This window comes from Caenorhabditis elegans, chromosome X (assembly GCF_000002985.6).
Source record: "Caenorhabditis elegans chromosome X".
Taxonomy (NCBI): domain Eukaryota; kingdom Metazoa; phylum Nematoda; class Chromadorea; order Rhabditida; family Rhabditidae; genus Caenorhabditis; species Caenorhabditis elegans.
Genome location: NC_003284.9, coordinates 13,789,420 through 13,810,265, shown reverse-complemented (window position 1 = coordinate 13,810,265; position 20,846 = coordinate 13,789,420). Strand labels below are relative to the sequence as shown.

Sequence of the window (20,846 nt, the reverse complement as noted above, 5' to 3'; positions counted from 1 at the left end):
CTTTACAAACGTAAAATTCAGCAAACAGTTTGAGACATTTGGGTGTAATTTTTAGGTCATGTTCAAAACGTTGAGTTTTCAATGACGGGGTTCAAAATGCGTGAAAACGTTCCTGTTGCATTTGAGACAAAAACATCAATTTATCAAACGTTTTGGTGTAGATTATTTTAAATGTTCAAGTTGTAATTGGAGAGTATCTTGCTATTCTACATATTTAGCTGAAATCTGTTAGAATCCCAAACTCATGTGCCAAATTTTCATATAAAATTCACTAGTTCATGGTGTTCATAACTTTCACTTTTTCGTCATACTCTATATTTTATATCTCGTTCATCATCCCCTCCTTTTCCCTCTCTCTCTCTCTCTTGAAACTACGTTCAAGTATCCGTTTTCCAGAAGCGTTGCACTCTTAACTTGGTGAAAACGAATCTACTCAGAAAACACTCTACTTTTTTTGGTGGAATTTGCATAAGCCATCTGCAGCAGCAGTGCCCGAAACAATCATGGAGGAATTTGACGAAAATAGCCGCAAATCGTTAAAGGTTAGTAGTTTTCTTTTTTTCACCGCGAAAATATTCAAATTCAAATTGGAAAACTCACAACAACTCCGCCTACGGAAAATAAGAGAAAAAGTTCCCGAAATTCGAATTTAATTCTGTAACGAAATCATCTAATTCATGAATATAATAAATAAATAAAATAAACATCGACAAGAGAGCGGCCCCAGTGTTCTTTATCTTTAAATCTCTATAATTTTGGTACTCTATCAGTTCTTCCTTTTGGGAACAGAAAAAAAAAATTCTGCGTCCTGACCATTCTAATTGGCATTTTGAAATTGGGTTGGCGAAAAGAGGTCGAATTTCATCCCATTCTCCTTTTTCACGTCTCCATTTCGTCAGTTTTTCAATTTTGCAACTGATATTTTGATCTATTTTGATATATTGATGCCCAAATCATACCGAAATCATCTTTTCAAAGTAAGTGCGCATTTTATGGGTAATTGAAAAAAAAAACAAAACTAAAGTTCAATTAAAAAAACTGTTAAGACATATTGATCTTAAAGTTAGGTGAAAGGTTAATATTGTCTTGTTTACTTTAGTGGTTGAAAAAAGAAAAAAAGATTGAACTGCATTTTAGTTGTGAGCTGATGTTTGTATAGTTCAAAGTTGCACGCCAAATTATAAAATGTGGACTTTTTTTTTCTAATTTTTATTTTTTCACTGATTGACTACTTCATCAATTAATTAGATCATCCAAGTTTGTAAAATAAACTAAACCGAAGGCATTTCTTTTCACGAAAAAAAAAACAGTTTGAGTCACAAAGCTGGGAAGCAAATACAGTGTGGGAAAGTTCTATAGGACCCCCCCTAATTTGAAGGTTTGAGGAACTTCCGAAAATTTTTTTGAAAAACTGCTAATGCCATTCGTTTTTAAATTGAAAAAAACCTATATACATTTTTTTCCAGAAGTTTATCTCAAAAACTGAGGTCGCGCTGGAAAAAACGTCAAAATCCAGTGTGAAACTTCTATAGGACCCCCCGTTTTTTTTCACGATTTTTACTAAAATCAACAGATTTTGGAATTTTTGACAAAGCTCAAATCAAGTTTGAGTTAGAAATGAGTTCATATAAGCAGTTTTGACTTTAAAAATTAATACGAAATGTTCTCGTGGGATCTCCAGACTGGTTCTGATTCTTCCGATCTTTGATGTTCAAGTCTGTTTCAAGCTTCCTGGTGCTCTCGGTAATGCCAAAACTTGATAAACTCTCTTTAACAAGTTCCTACTAAAATTCCTAGCACACACACCATAAACATTTTTACGCCATCCCCAAGAAACCAGTCAGAAACAGCGCACGGAGAGAGCTTTGCGACGAGGAGCTCTTTTAGATGTACCGTAGCTCACCGGATCCTTCAGATACACGCGAATACAGTGTCGAGAACGGGAAATTTTCCTACTCATTTCATGCAGGGACACATTGAGCAATTTCATAACATCCAGCTGAGCGCGTTCAGTGTCCGAAAGGGCAGATCCTCGAGGCATTGCAAGTTAGACTGCTTTCGAAGTAAGCTTTCCAGCCTCTATATGTGTGCCACAACACATGCCACAATTCCACATTTAATAATTCACGCAAAAAATAGTAAATAACATCTGTGAGGGACAATTTAACTTGAAATATTGGTCCCATGGAACCTTGTAATCAAAGAAAAACGATTTGATTCCTGATAAGCCTTCCATTGTTTCCTGCTGCATATTTTGCCAAATCAGCTTGACTACACAGTCGAAACATCTAAAGTGCGTGCTAGGAATTTTAGTAGGAACTTGTTAAAGAGAGTTTATCAAGTTTTGGCATTACCGAGAGCACCAGGAAGCTTGAAACAGACTTGAACATCAAAGATCGGAAGAATCAGAACCAGTCTGGAGATCCCACGAGAACATTTCGTATTAATTTTTAAAGTCAAAACTGCTTATATGAACTCATTTCTAACTCAAACTTGATTTGAGCTTTGTCAAAAATTCCAAAATCTGTTGATTTTAGTAAAAATCGTGAAAAAAAACGGGGGGTCCTATAGAAGTTTCACACTGGATTTTGACGTTTTTTCCAGCGCGACCTCAGTTTTTGAGATAAACTTCTGGAAAAAAATGTATATAGGTTTTTTTCAATTTAAAAACGAATGGCATTAGCAGTTTTTCAAAAAAATTTTCGGAAGTTCCTCAAACCTTCAAATTAGGGGGGGTCCTATAGAACTTTCCCACACTGTATGAAGTGAATAATAAAACAACATGTTGAAAATTTTTTAAAACAGTTTTTCAAAGGAAAGAGCCGATAAGTTAGTCCTAATTTTCGTTTTCGCTTCACCCAAACTTGAAAATGATTTAAAACTCTGCTTATGTATTGATTTGCTCATGAAATTTGCAATTTCCCCAAGTGAAGATCCCTAGTTTTTTTTAAAATTTTTTCATAGTGTGTAATTTTTTCGAGTTTCTTTTTCAAACTACTGTTTGGAGGATATTCATCACCTTTTCTTTCTCGTCAAAAATGTGAAGTCAAAATTTTTTTACTCCAATGCTAGTTACATTTTGAAATCCTAATCCCTACTCTTACTAAAATAAATAACCAAGTTTCAACATGTTGTTTATTTCACAGTTTTATAAAAACATAACACATCATTTTCCCTCATTTTTCAAAAAAGAAAACATATTTCACGTTGAGGGAGGTTGATCAGGTGATCAAAATAAACATGTAGAGTTCACTGGTTTTTGACCTTCCAGTTTTCAAATAAAAATTTCAAGCGTTGAAATCATTTTCCCATATTCTGGTGACAAAGTCTATGAAAAAACTTGCAAAACTTATTGAAACACCTATAATAAAGCTACTGAAACATTTTGGACCAAGATCGGATAAACCGGTAAGATTTCAAAGCTGATATATTTTTCAAGTGATAGATTTATTTTTTAGAATTACTTAAAATTACTTATGTCTCAGTTTTAGAAAAAATAATAATTTAGCAATTTAATGCAAACTTATTAATAGGAAGTCAATTGTTAAACTGCAGCAGCGCTTCAAACAATTATTTGAGAAATTTTTATTTAACACACAAATTTCTATAGTTTACAATTTTTTCCTTTTTTTTTATATTCCAATTAAGATTTGATTAGTTTTATCTGCAATTTTAAGGGTTTTAGACGTGCTCCATTGCTTCAAATTTTCTGAAATCAAACTTTTATAGTTGTGTTTTATCGAGAAACGTGCGACTTCTGGGAATTTATTTAGACAATACAAAATCCAACTTCAAAAGAATCAAAATATTTTTGCTAGTTATATGTTTTTTTAATATTTACTACGAAACTTCAAGCACGTGTTTCAAAAACAATTTGTTTTTTTTACACAAAATTACTATATCTGAGCTGTTCGTTGCATTTCTGCCTTAGGGGCACTAGTCGTGACTATTTTTTGTCTGCCGAGCTGTGGCTGCAGCACCCACATATGACTTTTTTTTCAAAGAATCCGAAGATGTGTCAAGAGACGTACATAGTTATCACACTCTGGAGAAATGGAACGCAGTGCCAAACACGCATTTCCCTTTTTTGCATGCCATGGCTCTGTTTCCAGCTGAGAACTATAGTTGCTATTGAAATGAAATAAAAAGATTTTCACAAATTTATGATAGCTAAAAAAGAAAATAGTTTGAATTAGCAAGTCATCAAAACTCTTGATTTTTTTAAAATTAATATTTTTAATCCAAGTAATAGTGAGTATTAAAAAAAAACAAATCACAAAATTCTCGGCTTAAATTACAGCCCAGAGGGATCACCACCAGGCAGTGTACCTGAATCCCAGATCCGCAGTGCATAGCACTTGAAGAACGGATCGTCCTTTAATCCTTTTTAATTAATTTTTTTAAACAAAAATTTGAGACAAACACTATTTAAGAGGGTTTTCTTCTTTTTAATAAAACGTTTGTTTTACTATTTCTGAATACATCTCATTTTCGGGGAAACATGCGTAGATGCGATCCCACAAATTCAACAATATAAACTTAATAATCGCACGCGTACGAGACCTGGTTCCGGTATTTACACTCTACTTTTTTCAAAACAAGTTATTGTAGTTTTGGATTCTGAGAAAAGTTCAGGTGTTTTCTTGAAAAAAAAATGATGCGACAAGTTTTAAAAATTCGGTTTTGTTGGAATTTTTAATATTTTGAATACTTGGTACAAGTTTTTTCTTGAAATATGTTTTGTTAACAAGTTTTTAAGATGCCAAGCTTCGCAACAAGCACATTTTTTGATGTACCTTGTTTTTGAAAAATTGAAATCGGAAAAATTGAAATTTATGCTTTATACGACTTTATGCGAAAAAAAACTGCTCTTACCGAAAAATTAAAAAGATCATGGGACCATGGGGATTTCGAGTAAATAGTATTCAGAAACCATTACCTTTTGAAAAGTAGATTTTATCTAAAAACTGACAGAAAATTTTTTTTTAATTTAAGACTATAATTGAAAAAAAAGTTCATAAGTCAACTGCGAAGTCTAAAGCCTCTTATTTCACACTGCACCGGCTCTAGGTACGACCACCTAATTTGCATTTGTGTTGCTCCACCAAAATCTCCTTCGTGGCTTTTTATACGCGCGCGCGCAACAGAGAAATGTTGTCCAATTCTACTCTCTATTTTTGCCTACTTTCCCATAGCCACCGAACCGTAGAAGTACATCAACTTTCTTCTCTCTTCCTTTTCTTTTTTTTCTCGTTATAGAAATTTTATTCGTAGTCTTTTTTTTTTTTAAGTTGTTTATTCTAATTCATTTAATATTGTTTACCATCAAACAATTTTTTGAAAAATAAAATTATACAAAAAACTAGCATGAATTCAAAAAAAATTGTTTCAAAATTTTATGACTAATGCGTAACAGGTAACAAATTACATGAAAAAAAAATGAAATGGGGAAAACACAATCAAATGCTTTTTGTAGTGGGTTGTGCTTGTTTAGTAGGTGATGGTGGCTTGTCAGTTTCTGCCGTTATCACTACTCCAATTGGTTTTTTACTTTTTTTCCGGGTTTTCTCATTTCCTTTTTTGTTGGTTTCTTTTCTGTATACTAATTATGCTTGACTTCCTATTTGCGTACTTAGCTCATTAAATCAGCAGGAAGCAAAAATTAATGCTTTTTTCGTAGTAGGCTTTTGACGCGCTGACTATAGACTATTATCGTGTTGAAGAGCTGCTCTTTTTTCAAGCATGTAATTTTACAAGGACATTGAGAGTAGGAGGAGAATCGTTTTTCAAATTTCGAAAGTCTATTTCTAAGCTTTTTCATCTGCGGTTTTTTCATTCCAAAATCTTTGTGGGAAAAAAATAACTGAGTTAGCTTTTTTTGGAACGACGCATTCAGGCCATTGGAAAAAAAAAGAATTTCATTATAATATTCGAGTTCATTCATATTTTTCTTTTATTTTTTCTGAGCTCGAATATTTTTATCACGGCGCCTGATTACTTTCCCAACAAAAAAAACGTGCCTGGTTTTGAGTCTAGTGAATTTTTTTGATTTCCAATAATAAGAAATTTTAAATGCAAAATTGCGTCAGTGGGAAAAATGTTTCAAATTATCTATTTAATGCTAATCTATGTTAGGAAAAGTCAATTAACAATTTGAATTTCTATGTTTTTTATGTTTCAAAATTGTTCTAATGAGCCCGCAAGGATACTCAAAATTGTGTTTCAAAAAATAGAATTAATTGAAAATTAAATTAGGCAATTGGCTAAATCTTGACTAACAGTTTTGCAAAATGTAACACAATTAGAGTATTTTAAATGTTATTTTTTTTGCCACAATTTTAATACATTTTTACTTTAAGTTCCCTATAGCAAGACTTCAGATTCAAAAAGTCCGTCAATTTTCAAATTTTTGTAGTAGTTCAGCTTCTTGATAACGTATTAGTCATGAACGTTTTTTTTTTAAATTTTTCTGATTCTGTTTATGAAAAAAAATTTAAACAATTTTCTTTCACATATTTATTTTCTCGAAGTTTATATGCGCTGCTTCTGTTTCCCAAAACTTTTCCGCTTTCCCCCCAGTTAACCAAATAGCAACATTCCGTGAAAATGTAATATTTTCCCATGATGTTAACATTTCCTTCTTTTCCATTCTCCGTGCTCCACAAAGTTTCATTATCCCAATATCTTTCAAGGAATGTTGGAACGCCGTAAAGAGCGAAAGCTCACAATCACCTCACCAAATGAGGACATGAGAATTGTGGAGCCACCTGCTCACAAGCAGAGGCGTGCATCACTCAGTGTCGCTTATCACCGATTATTATCATTCTCGTCGTCGCCCATCAAGGTAGTGAAAGCGGACACTAAAGCTCTTGACCATTGTCTTTAGTAGAAACAGTAAAGTAGCATAGTGTTTTCTAGTGCTGTCACGAGTTTTGTACAGTGGTCACGGACAAGTATGCAAATACCTGGAATTTAGTGGGAAACATGAGAGGATTACTGATAAAAACATGAAACCTAGTATGAAATGCCTGGTGTAGCATTCTAGTTTCGAATGACCAAAAGATCAAAAAAGGCTCGCAAGGTTTGTCTTTTTTTTTTGAGTTTAAATTGAAATGAGATCAAAAATTAAAAATTTAAAACCCAATCCATATAAAATTTCGTTTTGCAGAAACAAAAAAAGGAGTATCGCGACGAGAAGAAACGCGTCAACGATGAGCTTTTGTCGGCGCTGCGCGATCCGACAGTGGTCGTCATGGCGGACACGCTCAAGATTCGCGGAGCTCTGAAACGGTGGAACCGGTATTACTGCGTGCTCAAGCCTGGACTTCTCATTTTGTACAAGCACAAAAAAGCGGACAGGGTAAGTAGTTTTATGGGCGAAAATTAGGTTAAGTGTAAATTATGTGCTGTTAAAAGTACTTTTCAAGAAATTATTTTTTCAGACATACAGGCTTCCAGACTTGAAATTGTAAATTACGGATTATATTTAATTTAATTTAATAATTGCGTCGGAATTTCTTATTTAGATTTGATCTTCAAAAAATGCGGGAGTTGAGACGCAGACATTTCATCTGATTTCGCATGGTTAAGAGCATGCTGACGTCACAATTTTTCCCGCACTTTTTGTAGATCAAACTGTAATGAGCCAGACTGATACCACGGCTATAAATTAGTTTATACTACTGTATATAAGAAACAAGTAACACTTTTTCACATTTAAACATTTTTTCTATTGTTCCCTTAAAAATTTAGCAAAACTTTAAGCTTTATTTCCAAGCAACCTACATCTGCTAAGATTTTATTTTGAGAATGCAATTTTTTTCTAGGGTGATTGGGTCGGAACAGTTCTTCTTAACCATTGCGAGCTGATTGAGAGACCGTCGAAAAAAGATGGGTTTTGCTTCAAACTGTTTCACGTAAGTTTCTTCGATTGTCTAGGTTTTCTAGGTTTGATTATGAATCTGAATCATTTTTAGCCAATGGACATGAGCATTTGGGGCAACCGTGGCCCACTTGGACAATCGTTTGGAAGCTTCACCTTAAACCCCCTGAACACATCATTTCTCATTTGCAGAGCACCCAGCGACCAGGTTAGTTCAAACTATTATTTCCAATTCTTTCTTTGTTTTTACCCCAATGAGTTCATATTTTTCTCGGCTATATTTGTTGGGCAAACATTAGCTAGCCGAAAAAAAGCATACGAACCTAAAAACGCAAATTGTTCAGGCTGGCCGATGTTGGATGGATGCTCTTGAGTTGTCATTCAAGTGCACTGGACTGCTGAAAAAGACTATGAATGAGGTAATTGGCTTTTCCGATTTCTGAAAATTTCAAAAATTTTATACAGCCTCTTGACCTTTTTCTCATTGCAGCTTGATGACAAAAATGGAGACAGCAGCATGAACGATGGTCAGAGAGATGAATCAAGAATGTCACGCGATTCCGATGGAGATGATACTCGAGAATTGGCAGTGTCAGAGACGGATGCTGAAAAGCATTTCCAAGAGATTGATGATGTCCAAGATGAAGATCATGAAGACGGAAAAATGTCAGAGACAAGTGACACTATAAGAGAGGCATTCACAGAGAGCGCATGGATTCCGAGCCCGAAAGAAGTGGTGAGTATTCATAAAAGAGCAATAATTGAAGAAAGTTAATAAAACTGTGAAGCTAGTTTTCACAAAATGTGCAACTGCAAAAATTGGCAAATGGGCATATTCTGGTTGACAAAAAATTATTGCTATAATATTTTTTGAATTGTTTATATTTTTTGAATTGTTTTTATTTAATTTTTTCATCATCTTGATCGAGAAACAAATTATTTAATCACAAAAGTAGAACAAATGGCACACGTTATAAATTTTTCAAATTGATCTGTATCGCAGCAAATAAAAATCTTTCTTTATCTGATTATCGCAAAATCAATTGTCAGTTGATGGGTGCACAAGTTCGATAGTGTTTAATTAATAGGCTGACCAAAAAAACTTTCTCAGCTTTTTTTTTGAAAAATTAAACAAACTTCCAAACTTTCCAACTGTGAAAAACTTACAAAATTGTTATAAACAACTATCAATATATTTTTTGAAATTTCATTATGAAAACCGGTGTTCCTAGGTTATTTTGAAACCATTTAGGTAATAATATCCCAACACTTTATCTTTAGTGTTTCAAATGCAAGTTTTCAGTTTGGCCCGGATGGTTCATTAACGGAAGAAGTCGGCGAAGAAAACAAGTCACTTATCTGGACACTGCTCAAGCAAATTCGCCCAGGAATGGACCTTTCCAAAGTTGTCCTCCCTACATTTATCCTCGAGCCAAGATCATTTTTGGAGAAACTTGCCGATTATTATTATCATGCCGATCTCATTTCAGAGTAAGCAATTTTGGTGTGAAAATTATTATATATTTTTGTTTCAGGGCTGTTGCAGAGCCAGACCCATTTCAGAGAATTGTCAAGGTTACCAAGTTCTTCTTGTCTGGATTTTACAAAAAACCAAAGGGACTCAAAAAGCCTTACAATCCAATTCTCGGTGAAACGTTCCGTTGTAAATGGGAACATCCAGATGGATCCACAACTTTCTACATGGCCGAACAAGTTTCTCATCACCCTCCAGTTTCATCACTTTTCATCACCAATCGAAAAGCCGGGTTCAATATCAGCGGAACGATTCTAGCCAAGAGCAAATATTACGGAAATTCACTGTCAGCTATTCTTGCCGGGAAGCTTCGTCTGACGTTGCTGAATCTTGGCGAGACATACATTGTCAACCTGCCATACGCCAATTGCAAAGGAATCATGATCGGAACCATGACTATGGAACTTGGCGGAGAGGTTAACATTGAGTGCGAGAAGACCGGCTACAGGACCACGCTGGATTTCAAGTTGAAGCCAATGCTTGGAGGAGCCTACAATCAAATTGAGGGAAGTATCAAGTACGGAAGTGATCGGTTGGCCAGTATTGAAGGTGCATGGGACGGAGTTATTAGGATAAAGGGACCAGATGTGAGTTGAATTTTTTTGTCATTACTAGATCAGGGGTCATCAATTTACGTTCGAGAATACCAGTTTTTTTCATTTGAAAATTTGGCAATTACCAAAAATTTATAAGGCTACAATTTAAGAATAAGTTAAAACTTTTGCATTTTAGTAAAAATCTTAGTCCAAAAAAAAAGAAAAATTAAAATTTAGATTAAAAAGTATAAGTTCAAAAAAGAGTTCTAGTTTTTAAAACAAAATCAATACTTTCAGCAGTTTTTTTGTTCAAGTTTTGATAGTCATTTTTCAAATTGTTTTGATTTTGATAGATGTACACTTGCTGGACTATTGAATATTACCAAAATTGCCAATCAACAAAATTTTTTTAAAGCTGGCAGTTGTAGAACTGCTAATAATTTTTGATAGCCTCTCTCTCTGATCCAGATAACAGTTGAAAAATCATGCCTGGCTATTAGTTTTTAAATCAATTTAAGATTTAAACATCTATATATAGCTTCTTCTCAAACTACGTTCACCCTCAATTTATGACTAATTTCCAATGTTCAGGGCAAGAAAGAACTTTGGAATCCCACACCAGAAGTGATCAAAACTCGGCTTCCTCGCTACGAGATTAACATGGATGAGCAAGGCGAATGGGAATCGGCTAAGCTCTGGCGCCACGTTACTGAAGCGATTTCGAACGAGGATCAGTACAAAGCTACAGAAGAAAAGACGGCTTTGGAAAACGATCAAAGAGCGCGCGCCAAATCCGGAATTCCACACGAGACAAAGTTCTTCAAAAAACAGCACGGAGATGATTATGTGTACATTCATGCCGAGTATAATTGAAAAAAAATGCAACCTTTTATTATTTTAACGCAAAACATTTCAGCTACCGCCCATGGGACAACAACAACGATATTCAACAAATTGAGAACAACTACGTGGTAAAAACGATTTCGAGGCACTCCAAAAGGAAAACGGGAAACAGTGAACAGTTGGGCAGTGACAATACATCAGAGGCCAGTGAAAGCGATGAAGAAGTGATTGAGCCAAAAATTAAGAAGAAGGAAATTGTCCCAGCGAAGTCAAAACCAATCACACCGGAGGTCGCTGATGAGCGTATCAAGGTAGGTATATTGATGATAAATTTGGTCATTTGTTTAATTGTGGGTTTTTTAAATCTCAGTAGCAAAAGAAAAAATAATACAGCTCGAATTAAGTACAGAATAGAAAAAATCAAAGAAATAGGTGGAAGCTCTGTGTTCTCGGGTACTTTTTAAACATTATTCATACAGGATCCCTTATGCTTACAAAAAGTAGTGGAAGAATTATTATTTTGGCGTGGACAGCGGTTAGTTATCACTGAATGTATGAATTTTCCAACCCATATGTAACTATTTAAAAACTGTAGACAATTAACAATTGGATCATGAAAAAGCAACATCAATAGTGTATAAATACATTTTCAAAACTCTTTTTGTTTTAGGAAATGGAGCGCAAATTTGAATTGGCTATTCGCAGAATGGAAGCAGCCAACGAAAGACAATCGTCCCGAACGTTGAACGCTATCCAGTCAACTCTGCTCTTCGTTTTTGTTGTAACCTCGGTAGTTCAATCTATTTTCATGTTCTTCATGCTTCGCAAGTGATCTGTATCAAATATTAAATATTTTGACTTGTATATTAATATTATTCAATGAATTATTTGTATTTTGTTCCTGTCAATTTGCTTATTTTGCTAGTTTCGGTTCAACTCATCGTGATTTTTTGTTTTCATTTCCTCTGAATCCTAGTCCAAACTCTTTCCCTCTTTCCATTTCAACGCTACTTCTCTTTCCCCGTGCTATGCTCCAAAATTCGTTAACCCATTTCCTGCCTTTAATTTTTTCCTATTGCTTCCTCTTCTCACTATTTTGAACCATCAATATTCATCCTATGAATCTTTTTTTTTTGCCACCTCCCAAAATTTTGTGTGTAGAGTCTGTGCCAAAAAAGATGTGTAATAAACTAATCCTACTGATCTAAGAATCCTACTGATTAGGATTCTTAGAGCAAGATATTTGGGCAGCGATTTAGTCTATCCTACTTCAAAATTTTTTAACAATAACACATACAAAGTGATGTGTCGCAAAAAACATATAGGCTCACAGAATTATAGTTACTTCAGGTTTATGAACTAATTTTAGTTAAAATATGGATAGGTAATAAAAAATATAGAAGTAACAAGAAAAAACTAATTATATTATTTTTTCTTCACAAAATCTGATCTGTATCTGTTCACCCTTATTTTACAGCTGTAATTCTAGAAAACCAATCTTGTTTCCAGCGACCTTACGATCACAGATGTTTCTTGTACCACGCACTATGGTGACCCTTCCAGATACTAACAGATGTGACCTCAGATTTTTTTTAGAACTTCAGCTATACAATTTATAACAACTAAATACTGACACCTGCTAGCAGTGTCGTTCTTTTAAGATGACACCAAAATATCTGGTGTCCGACGCCAGATGCTCTACATGTTCAACACAAAAATGGCTCATTTCAGTTCTGCGCAATGCTCTGCTTTTCATTTTTCCGTTGAATTTTTTTCTAACAAAATCATTACCTATATATAAAAAAATAGTGTCCGTTTGTTAACAAGTGACGTCATAGCTTACAAAGGCAAGGCGTTATCGGCTGTTAAAGGGATATTAGTTTGGGGTTAGTAGGGGGATATGGGCGGGGTACTGTAGTAGTACTGTAGGAGTACTGTAGGAGTACGGTAGGATTACTGTAGTTTGGGAAAAATTGTGTTTTTGTCTTTTGAAGAGATATAGGTTTGAGGTTAGTAGTGGGATATGGTCGGGGTACTGCAGTAGTACTGTAGAGGTACTTTAGGAGTACTGTAGGATTACTGTAGTTTAGGAAAAATTGAGTTTTTGTCTTTTGAAGAGATATAGGTTTGGGGTTAGTGGTGGGATATGGTCGGGGTACTGTAGTAGTACTGTAGAGGTACTGTAGGAGTACTGTAGGATTACTGTAGTTTAGGAAAAATTGAGTTTTTGTCTTTTGAAGAGATATAGGTTTGGGGTTAGTGGTGGGATATGGTCGGGGTACTGTAGTAGTACTGTAGAGGTACTGTAGGAGTACTGTAGGATTACTGTAGTTTAGGAAAAATTGAGCTTTTGTCTTTTGAAGAGATATAGGTTTGCGGTTAGTAGTGGAATATGTTCGGGGTACTGTAGTAGTACTGTAGGAGTACTGTAGGAGTACGGTAGGATTACGGTAGTTTATGAAAAATTGACTTCCCGTCTTTGGAAGGGAAATTGGAAACTTCGGGAAAATTCTGAAATTATCCAGAAGGTTCTGGAAAATTCTAGAAAATTCTGGAATGTTCCAGAACCTTCTGGAAAATTCGAAAAAATTCTGGATTGTTCTAGAACCTTCTGGAAAATTTAAAAAATGTTGCTGCGATATCTTCGTGGCGAGACCCATCGTGGCGAGACCCACCGTGGTGAGACCCATCGTGGAAAGACCCATCGTGGTGAGACCCATCGTGGCGCGACCCATCGTGGCGAGACCCATCGTGGCGAGACCCATCGTGGTGAGACCCATCGTGGTGAGACCCAACGTGGTGAGACCCATCGTGGTGAGACCCGTCGTGGTGAGACCCACCGTGGTAAGGCCCAAAATTTTGGCGGGAAATTTAAATTTTCTGAGAAAAATATTTTGGCGGGAAATTTAAATTTTCTGTGAAAAATATTTTGGCGGGATATTTAAATTTTCTGAGAAAAATATTTTGGAGGGAAATTTAAATTTTCTGTGAAAAATATTTTGGCGGGAAATTTAAATTTTCTGTGAAAAATATTTTGGCGGGAAATTTAAATTTTCTGTGAAAAATATTTTGGCGGGAAATTTAAATTTTCTGTGAAAAATATTTTGGCGGGAAATTTAAATTTTCTGTGAAAAATATTTTGGCGGGAAATAAGGTTCTGGAAAATTCTAGAAAATTCTGGAATGTTCCAGAACCTTCTGGAAAATTCGAAAAAATTCTGGATTGTTCTAGAACCTTCTGGAAAATTAAAAAAATGTTGCTGCGAGATCTTCGTGGCGAGACCCACCGTGGTGAGACCCATCGTGGTGAGACCCATCGTGGAAAGACCCATCGTGGTGAGACCCATCGTGGCGAGACCCATCGTGGTGAGACCCATCGTGGTGAGACCCATCGTGGTGAGACCCATCGCGGTGAGACCCGTCGTGGTGAGACCCACCGTGGTGAGACCCAAAATTTTGGCGGGAAATTTAAATTTTCTGTGAAAAATATTTTGGCGGGAAATTTAAATTTTCTGTGAAAAATATTTTGGCGGGAAATTTAAATTTTCTGAGAAAAATATTTTGGAGGGAAATTTAAATTTTCTGTGAAAAATATTTTGGCGGGAAATTTAAATTTTCTGTGAAAAATATTTTGGCGGGAAATTTAAATTTTCTGTGAAAAATATTTTTGCGGGAAATTGAAATTTTCTGAAAATTCTAAAATTCTGGAAATCTAGAATCTTCTGGAAATTTCGAAAAAATTCTCGAATGTTCCAGAACTTTCTAGAAAAATCGAGAAAATTCTGGAATGTTCCAGAACTTTCTAGAAAAATCGAGAAAAGTCTGGAATGTTCCAGAACTTTCTAGAAAAATTGGGAAAAGTCTGGAATGTTCCAGAACTTTCTAGAAAAATCGGGAAATTTCTGGAATGTTCCAGAACTTTCTAGAAAAATCGAGAAAATTCTGGAATGTTCAGAACTTTCTAGAAAAATCGAGAAAATTCTGGAATGTTCCAGAACTTTCTAGAAAAATTGGGAAAAGTCTGGAATGTTCAAGAGCTTTCTAGAAAAATCGAGAAAATTCTGGAATGTTCCAGAACTTTCTAGAAAAATTGGGAAAAGTCTGGAATGTTCCAGAACTTTCTAGAAAAATCGAGAAAATTCTGGAATGTTCCAGAACTTTCTAGAAAAATTGGGAAAAGTCTGGAATGTTCAAGAGCTTTCTAGAAAAATCGAGAAAATTCTGGAATGTTCCAGAACTTTCTAAAAAAATCGAGAAAATTCTGGAATGTTCCAGAACTTTCTAGAAAAATCGGGAAATTTCTGGAATGTTCCAGAACTTTCTAGAAAAATCGATAAAATTCTGGAATGTTCCGAAAAATTGAGCTTAGAGCTTTAGAAGAGGTAGTTATTTGGGAGTTGATGGGGGATCAAGTCAACGTACTGTAGTGGTACTATAGGGGTACTGTAGGTATACGGTAGGGTTACTGTAGTTTTGGAAAAATTGGCATTTCGTCCTTTGAAGAGGTATTGGGTTAGGAGTCGGTGGAGGATAATGTCAAGGTACTGTAGTGGTATTGTAAGGTTACTGTCTTGGTCAAAAAGTAACAGAAAGTTTTCATACTGTCTGTGAATTTTTGAAACATGCATATGGTAGAAAAATACATACATGTAACAGTGCCAGTAAACCGCGTTTTAAGTGTTTCAAGTTTTTTTCATGATGAGAAATTTTTTGAGTGATTGAAGGTATGTGTGTCAAATACTTTCAATGGTGCCAGTCGTTGCCCGCGCCGTAGGCGCGGTCAGCGGCTGGTCTGTAATAAACCAATAATCTCACATTTTCTGACATTTGAAATTCGTATCGAAATTGGATTAGCAGCGACCTTAAACTGAAATTAGGATTTGAATGAAAACAAAAAAAAACGAAAAAAAACACTAAATTTTAATAAGAAATCGAGAAAAATGCATCTTCAAAATAACAAAGAATCCGTGCGTGAGATCCTCTTTTTTCTCCTTTTTCTTCTTTTTCATTCATATTTTTTATTCATGGCCACATGTTCCTCTTGGTGGTTTTAATTAATTGAATCCTCTGGGTAAAGTTATGTTTATTTTGTTATTTTGTTTTAATTAATTCACTTTGTTCCAGTACTTAAAAACGATTTTTACAAAAGCATTACTCGTTTCTTTTAGAATCGTTTTCGAATTTTCAATAGAATTGTAGAAATATAATTTACATTTTCTCATTGTATTCAAGCTAGATGTACTGTTTTTTGTTGTTTAGGCCGTGCCCAAAGTTTGACAAGTTTTGTGCGTGCCTTTGCTCGCATTTTGCCAATTTCCAAACCAAATGTTCAATTTTGGGACAAACGTGAGCCCTTGTTAGTGGCCACCAATTGACGACTTTCTGAAAAATTGTTATGAACCTAACTTTTGATTCTATACAATATCTCAACGTCGCTCATTTGTAAGTTATACCTTTATAAATATGATCACACTCGGATTAACGAAATGAAGAAATGTCAAATGGCAAGCTGCAAATAGCACCATAAATATACACTACAGAGATTAGACGATTGTCATTGGTCTCTAGATATGATTGACGTGCGAAACTTAATATGGGTCTTCCTTAAGTAGATTTTAAAAACTGTTGTCCAATTCAAATTTTTTTAACTGGCTTGTTTAATTTGATACAACAAACCAGAAAAGCGTCTTGATAATCAAAATAAAAGATTTTCCCAATTTATATTTCAAATATTGTTCCTTATTATCCGTTTGGTATAAATTTTCAATTTTGCCCATGGTTGCAATTTCTTCTTCACTATTATGTTTTCATGAAAATTTTGGAATTTATCAGTCTTACTATTTTTCAGTTGTTGCTCAAAGCACACACTCGGTAATGCCAGTGGAGCGGGTGCCGACTCCATGTCAGATTCCGCCGATTTGGGAGCGTAATGCAGAAATGTTCGAAGATGCGGTAATTCACAAGAACAAGCTAAATGAGCGGTTTTTATTGCAGAGAAATTTCATTGAATACGTGTCGACTTACTTGGCAAAGGATTTTTATAAGCTTACCCTCTACGCCTACACTGTTCTCTTGGCTTTTTTCATTGCTATAATTGAAGCACGGCACTATGATTTCAAGCAGGTAAGTAAACGAGTTAACACTAAAATTATCTCTATTGATTAAAAAAATCGATACAGTCGTTAAAACAGCATCTATGCTTAGCCTAGGGCTTCCATGTGAGAGCGGCGCGGCGGCGGCGCCTCACGTCGGCCTCACGCCGGCCGGCGTGAGCTCCGGTTTTTTGCGTATATAGGATTTACTGCACATCGTAGTTTGCGCAACGCTATTTTTCGCAACGTGGTGCGAAAGGTGGTTATTTGGAAGCGGCCGACACATTCTGGGTTCCGCGCCGTACTGTACATGCGGATACGTTGCGGCGTTAGTGGCGGCGTGGGGCTGTTTGAGGCGCCTCACCTGCCGGCGACGGCGACGAACCGGCGCCGAGATGGAAGCCCTAGCTTAGCCTTTTAAGTTCGAACCCATTTTTGGTCCGCTGGTCCATAATCAACAAAAACCACCTCAAATAGATTTCTGTGGAAACTAAAAATTCCTACATCCGATTTAGCCGATTTTCAACTACTGCTTATTCAAATTTCTTAAGTACTGCACATATTTAAATTTAAAAATACAAATTAACAATTCCACAAAAGTATTATATCAAAACTGAACTCACTTATTTCCATTTCCAGATGGGCGACACAATTTTCATTCTGGCCATCTTTGTGTTATTCTGTATGGGAGCCACTTGCAGTTTCACATTTTTCGCCATGACTTGTCGTCATGCTCTTTTTCTGGTCCCACTCCTCTTTCTTCAAGTCTTTGTGCTGCTCTACGGAATCACCAATTACTTCTGTCCATTTGTGTTGACAAACGAGGCTCCTATGAAAGCTGATATGGGTAGGATAAAATTTTAATTTTCATATTTCAAAATGTGAAAATGAGTTTTCAGATATGGAGAGCAGTGATATTGCCAAATGGATATTCTGCGCAAAAATGGTGATCTACTCGGTGTTTCGTGTTACTCCGCTTTTGGTTCATTTTCTACTCACCATGATAACCATCAAGTCTGTCGGTTGCATGATGATCGTTCAGGTATGTGGGTCAAATTTTGTTTTAAAAAACTAAGCGTTTATTTACAAAATACTTAAACAACAGTAGTTATACAAATTACCTAAAATTTATTAAAGTACTTTGCCAAACATTGCTTGTCCTCCACATTCAAGAAGAACATTCGATGAGCTCCAGGCCCTGTGTATTCAGATTGAAGGAACACATATTTCTTTTGCTCCAATATTTTAAATATAAAATCATGAAAAACTGGAGCTCCTGCTGGATTGAATGCAGAGTGAACTTCTAGGTTAAATTGACAAAACTGTACTTCATGATGAATTTGGTCCAAAAATTCGAACTCGCCACCTTCAATGTCGATCCAAGCAAAATCGATTTTCTATGAAAAAAAGTTACTGGGATATTGTGAACAAATTAAATGTGAAGAATATTTTCAAAACTCAAATTTTCGTTGACATGTTTTAATGAATCAAAACAAGAAATGATTTTTATTCTCACCTGCAACTTCAAAATATCGTGTAAAAAGTAGAGGAATGGAATCGTTGTCACATCCTGATAAATATATTTTCTAGTTTTCTGACTCTGATTTGGGAGCACTCTGAATCTTGTGAAACCAGGATTTTTCCCAATTGCAAATGGGAAAAATTTTCCAAATGCTGAGTACATCTGACGATTTGGCTCAATAATTGGGTCTGCTCCATAGAACTTTGTATTTGAAATGGTTCGGTTTAAACGTTCTTCGGCGGTAGTGTCATGTCCAATTCCCATAGTTACCAAGACGTTCTCTTCTTTCTAAAAGGTTCGAGCATATAGTGTATCAAAGTTACATATTATGAACACGGGTTGACTTACACATTTTGGAAGAATTGCCCATTTTGTTTCATGATAATTATTAAATGGTACCACTTTCAATTTCTCAAGTATTGGAAGTTTGTCACAAACCGCAGCTTTAGCCACCCATTCGAGATTCATCTGAAATGAAATGAAAATTTCTTTGCCGAACATGCTTAATGTGACTTACTTCCTTGGGATGATCCTTCCATAGATCTACAATAGGGGCAATGCAGTCTGAAAATTGCTTCTTCACGGTTTCCATAAGATTTATAACTTCTTGTTGTACACCAGTGGAACCTAGGTTACCACACAATGGAAGATTATTTAGCTCTTCGTAGCGTGGATCCAAGGGTTGTTCAACCTGAAAAATATGAAATTTAAACTATTTGAAAATAATTGGTGGCTACTCTGGAAAAAATACTCGAAAAAGTGCATAAGGAATTATTTCCAGAATTTTTTTGTTCGGATACTGTTTCTTCAAAAACTACATTAGGAAAAAAGTGGACCCACTTTTTCTCTAAACTGATATCCGCGTCCATCCATTGTGTCCCAAACTTCAGTTTTTGTTCTCATATCACTACTTTTATTACCTCCGTCCACTTCAATATTCTGAACTAGGGTAGGAACTTCTGCGTACAAGCAATAAAGTGTGACAGCTAGTACGGAAAGCACTACAAGCGGTAAATATCTTTTCATAGCTGCCAGAGTTACAGAAATGACTGAAGAAGGTTGATGTTCGGATAGTAGAAGCGAGTCGTATCGCATTTTGAGTAGAGTTTTCAAGACCATCTCAGCTTTTATACAGACACTTTATATGAAACGAGATTCAATTTTATGATAACTGAAACGGATCAATGAAAAAAAAATTTCATAAAAAGTTCCGAAATCTAATTTCAAATTTTGATTCGTCTAGATGAGATAGAAATTGTCTTGTTTCACAACTTTTAGCATTTTTTTGTGGTCTTAAATTGGTTCCAACAGATTCAATTTTGGTTCAAAAATGTTCATGTTCGCGGTCTGAATTTATAAGAATTAAAGGAGGACTAACGGTTCGGACGATTATGAACTTAAAGACCCAAAATGGGCCCAAATGAAAAATCATCCAATTTTGATGATTTTTGGTTACCTATCGGCTTTAAATGTACCTTAATCAAGGAAATTAAATGATATAAACTACCAATATATGCAATAAAGGATGATAATTTTACTTTGTTTTTTTTTTTTTATTTTTTTTTTTGAAGAACTCAATTTTTACTTCCATTTTTTCTAAATATCTATCTTTATCGCCTTCATATTTTTTTGAAACACTCCAGGTCGAGTACATTCCTTCAGATTTTATCTAATACTGAGGAACGTTTTATCCGGTTTAGATTACATGAAAATAAGGTTTTTGTTTCTAAAAAAAAGAGAAAGCTTTATATTTTTCAAATTCAGAAACTTGATTATGTTTTGTGTAATCTCGAAGATGATTTAAATTTTATATCTAAATTATCTTTTCAATTCAATTTTTGTATTTGTAAAATTTGCAAAATTTTTGTTTTTTTTAAAACAAAATCGACTTTAATGTTTTGTTCCAGAAATTCGAAAACGACCACGCTCTTCCGATTCACTTTAACACACTCACAAACAGTCACGTTTGGTCTTCTATCCGCCGCAAGATTCATTCAAGACACATCCTGGAGAATATCAGTCAATCAGCTCACCTCGCTGATCCCACAATGATGAGTGAGATGTCAGCAAAGTTCCGGTTCACCAAGTATCCTAGACAGAAACTTCAAGAAGTTCAGTGTGTTTAAAAAACAAATAACTAAAATTTCTCTGAATATTCAAAAGTGTTGAAAATATTTCTTTTTGTTTTTTTTGGCACAAGAATTTGCTTGCATACTTTTATTTAAAATGATTACTTGTGTATTTTTGAGGTGCAAATTGAATATTAATTCAGCAATAAATCAATTGTATTCAATTTTAATCACACTGTACTTTTCTACGGGAGCTGTAAACTTACAGCAGTTTTACGTGACTGGGCATTCCCAATAAGAGTTGCTTCTATTGCTGCTTTAGTTTTGCAATTTTAATTTAAATGTTAACGCGAGCCTTCTTCATGCCAC

At 35.1% G+C, this 20,846-nt stretch overlaps 3 protein-coding genes and 2 non-coding genes across 6 annotated transcripts; 2 read left to right on the top strand and 3 right to left on the bottom strand.

Annotated features, from left to right (window-relative positions):
* The first annotated feature begins 392 nt into the window (after nucleotides 1-392).
* obr-3 (PH domain-containing protein) lies at nucleotides 393-12,056 on the top strand. Of its 2 annotated transcripts, none has more exons than NM_171794.7 (11): nucleotides 393-542; nucleotides 7,169-7,360; nucleotides 7,827-7,916; nucleotides 7,977-8,090; nucleotides 8,227-8,301; nucleotides 8,373-8,618; nucleotides 9,186-9,373; nucleotides 9,418-10,003; nucleotides 10,544-10,815; nucleotides 10,869-11,106; nucleotides 11,466-12,056. In NM_171794.7, exons 1-11 carry the CDS (start codon nucleotides 504-506, stop codon nucleotides 11,625-11,627), a joined length of 2,202 nt encoding a protein of 733 aa, NP_741923.1. In that variant the 5' UTR covers nucleotides 393-503; the 3' UTR covers nucleotides 11,628-12,056. The 2 variants fall into 2 exon arrangements, with proteins under 2 accessions (NP_741923.1, NP_001379311.1); NM_001392877.1 differs by lacking the exon at nucleotides 393-542 and adding an exon at nucleotides 6,691-6,844 and having other exon boundaries at nucleotides 11,466-12,037.
* ZK1086.5 lies at nucleotides 10,297-10,490 on the bottom strand. The gene has a single exon (NR_072463.1). It is a non-coding gene; the product is annotated as an Unclassified non-coding RNA ZK1086.5 (non-coding RNA).
* 21ur-13251 lies at nucleotides 11,321-11,341 on the bottom strand. The gene has a single exon (NR_072462.1).
* A 4,584-nt stretch (nucleotides 12,057-16,640) lies between the features above and the next one.
* On the top strand, nucleotides 16,641-17,961 carry ZK1086.2 (Protein lifeguard 2; the record flags this gene model as incomplete). Its single annotated transcript, NM_077902.5, has 4 exons — nucleotides 16,641-16,746; nucleotides 16,789-16,917; nucleotides 17,526-17,733; nucleotides 17,786-17,961. Exons 1-4 carry the CDS (start codon nucleotides 16,669-16,671, stop codon nucleotides 17,959-17,961), a joined length of 591 nt encoding a protein of 196 aa, NP_510303.2. The 5' UTR covers nucleotides 16,641-16,668.
* Nucleotides 17,962-18,007: 46 nt separating this feature from the next.
* ZK1086.3 (Methyltransferase FkbM domain-containing protein) lies at nucleotides 18,008-19,434 on the bottom strand (the record flags this gene model as incomplete). Its single annotated transcript, NM_001368541.1, has 5 exons — nucleotides 18,008-18,283; nucleotides 18,403-18,696; nucleotides 18,757-18,876; nucleotides 18,926-19,099; nucleotides 19,249-19,434. The coding sequence occupies 5 exons, from the start codon at nucleotides 19,432-19,434 to the stop codon at nucleotides 18,008-18,010; spliced, it is 1,050 nt and encodes a 349-aa protein (NP_001355362.1).
* Nucleotides 19,435-20,846: the final 1,412 nt, after the last annotated feature.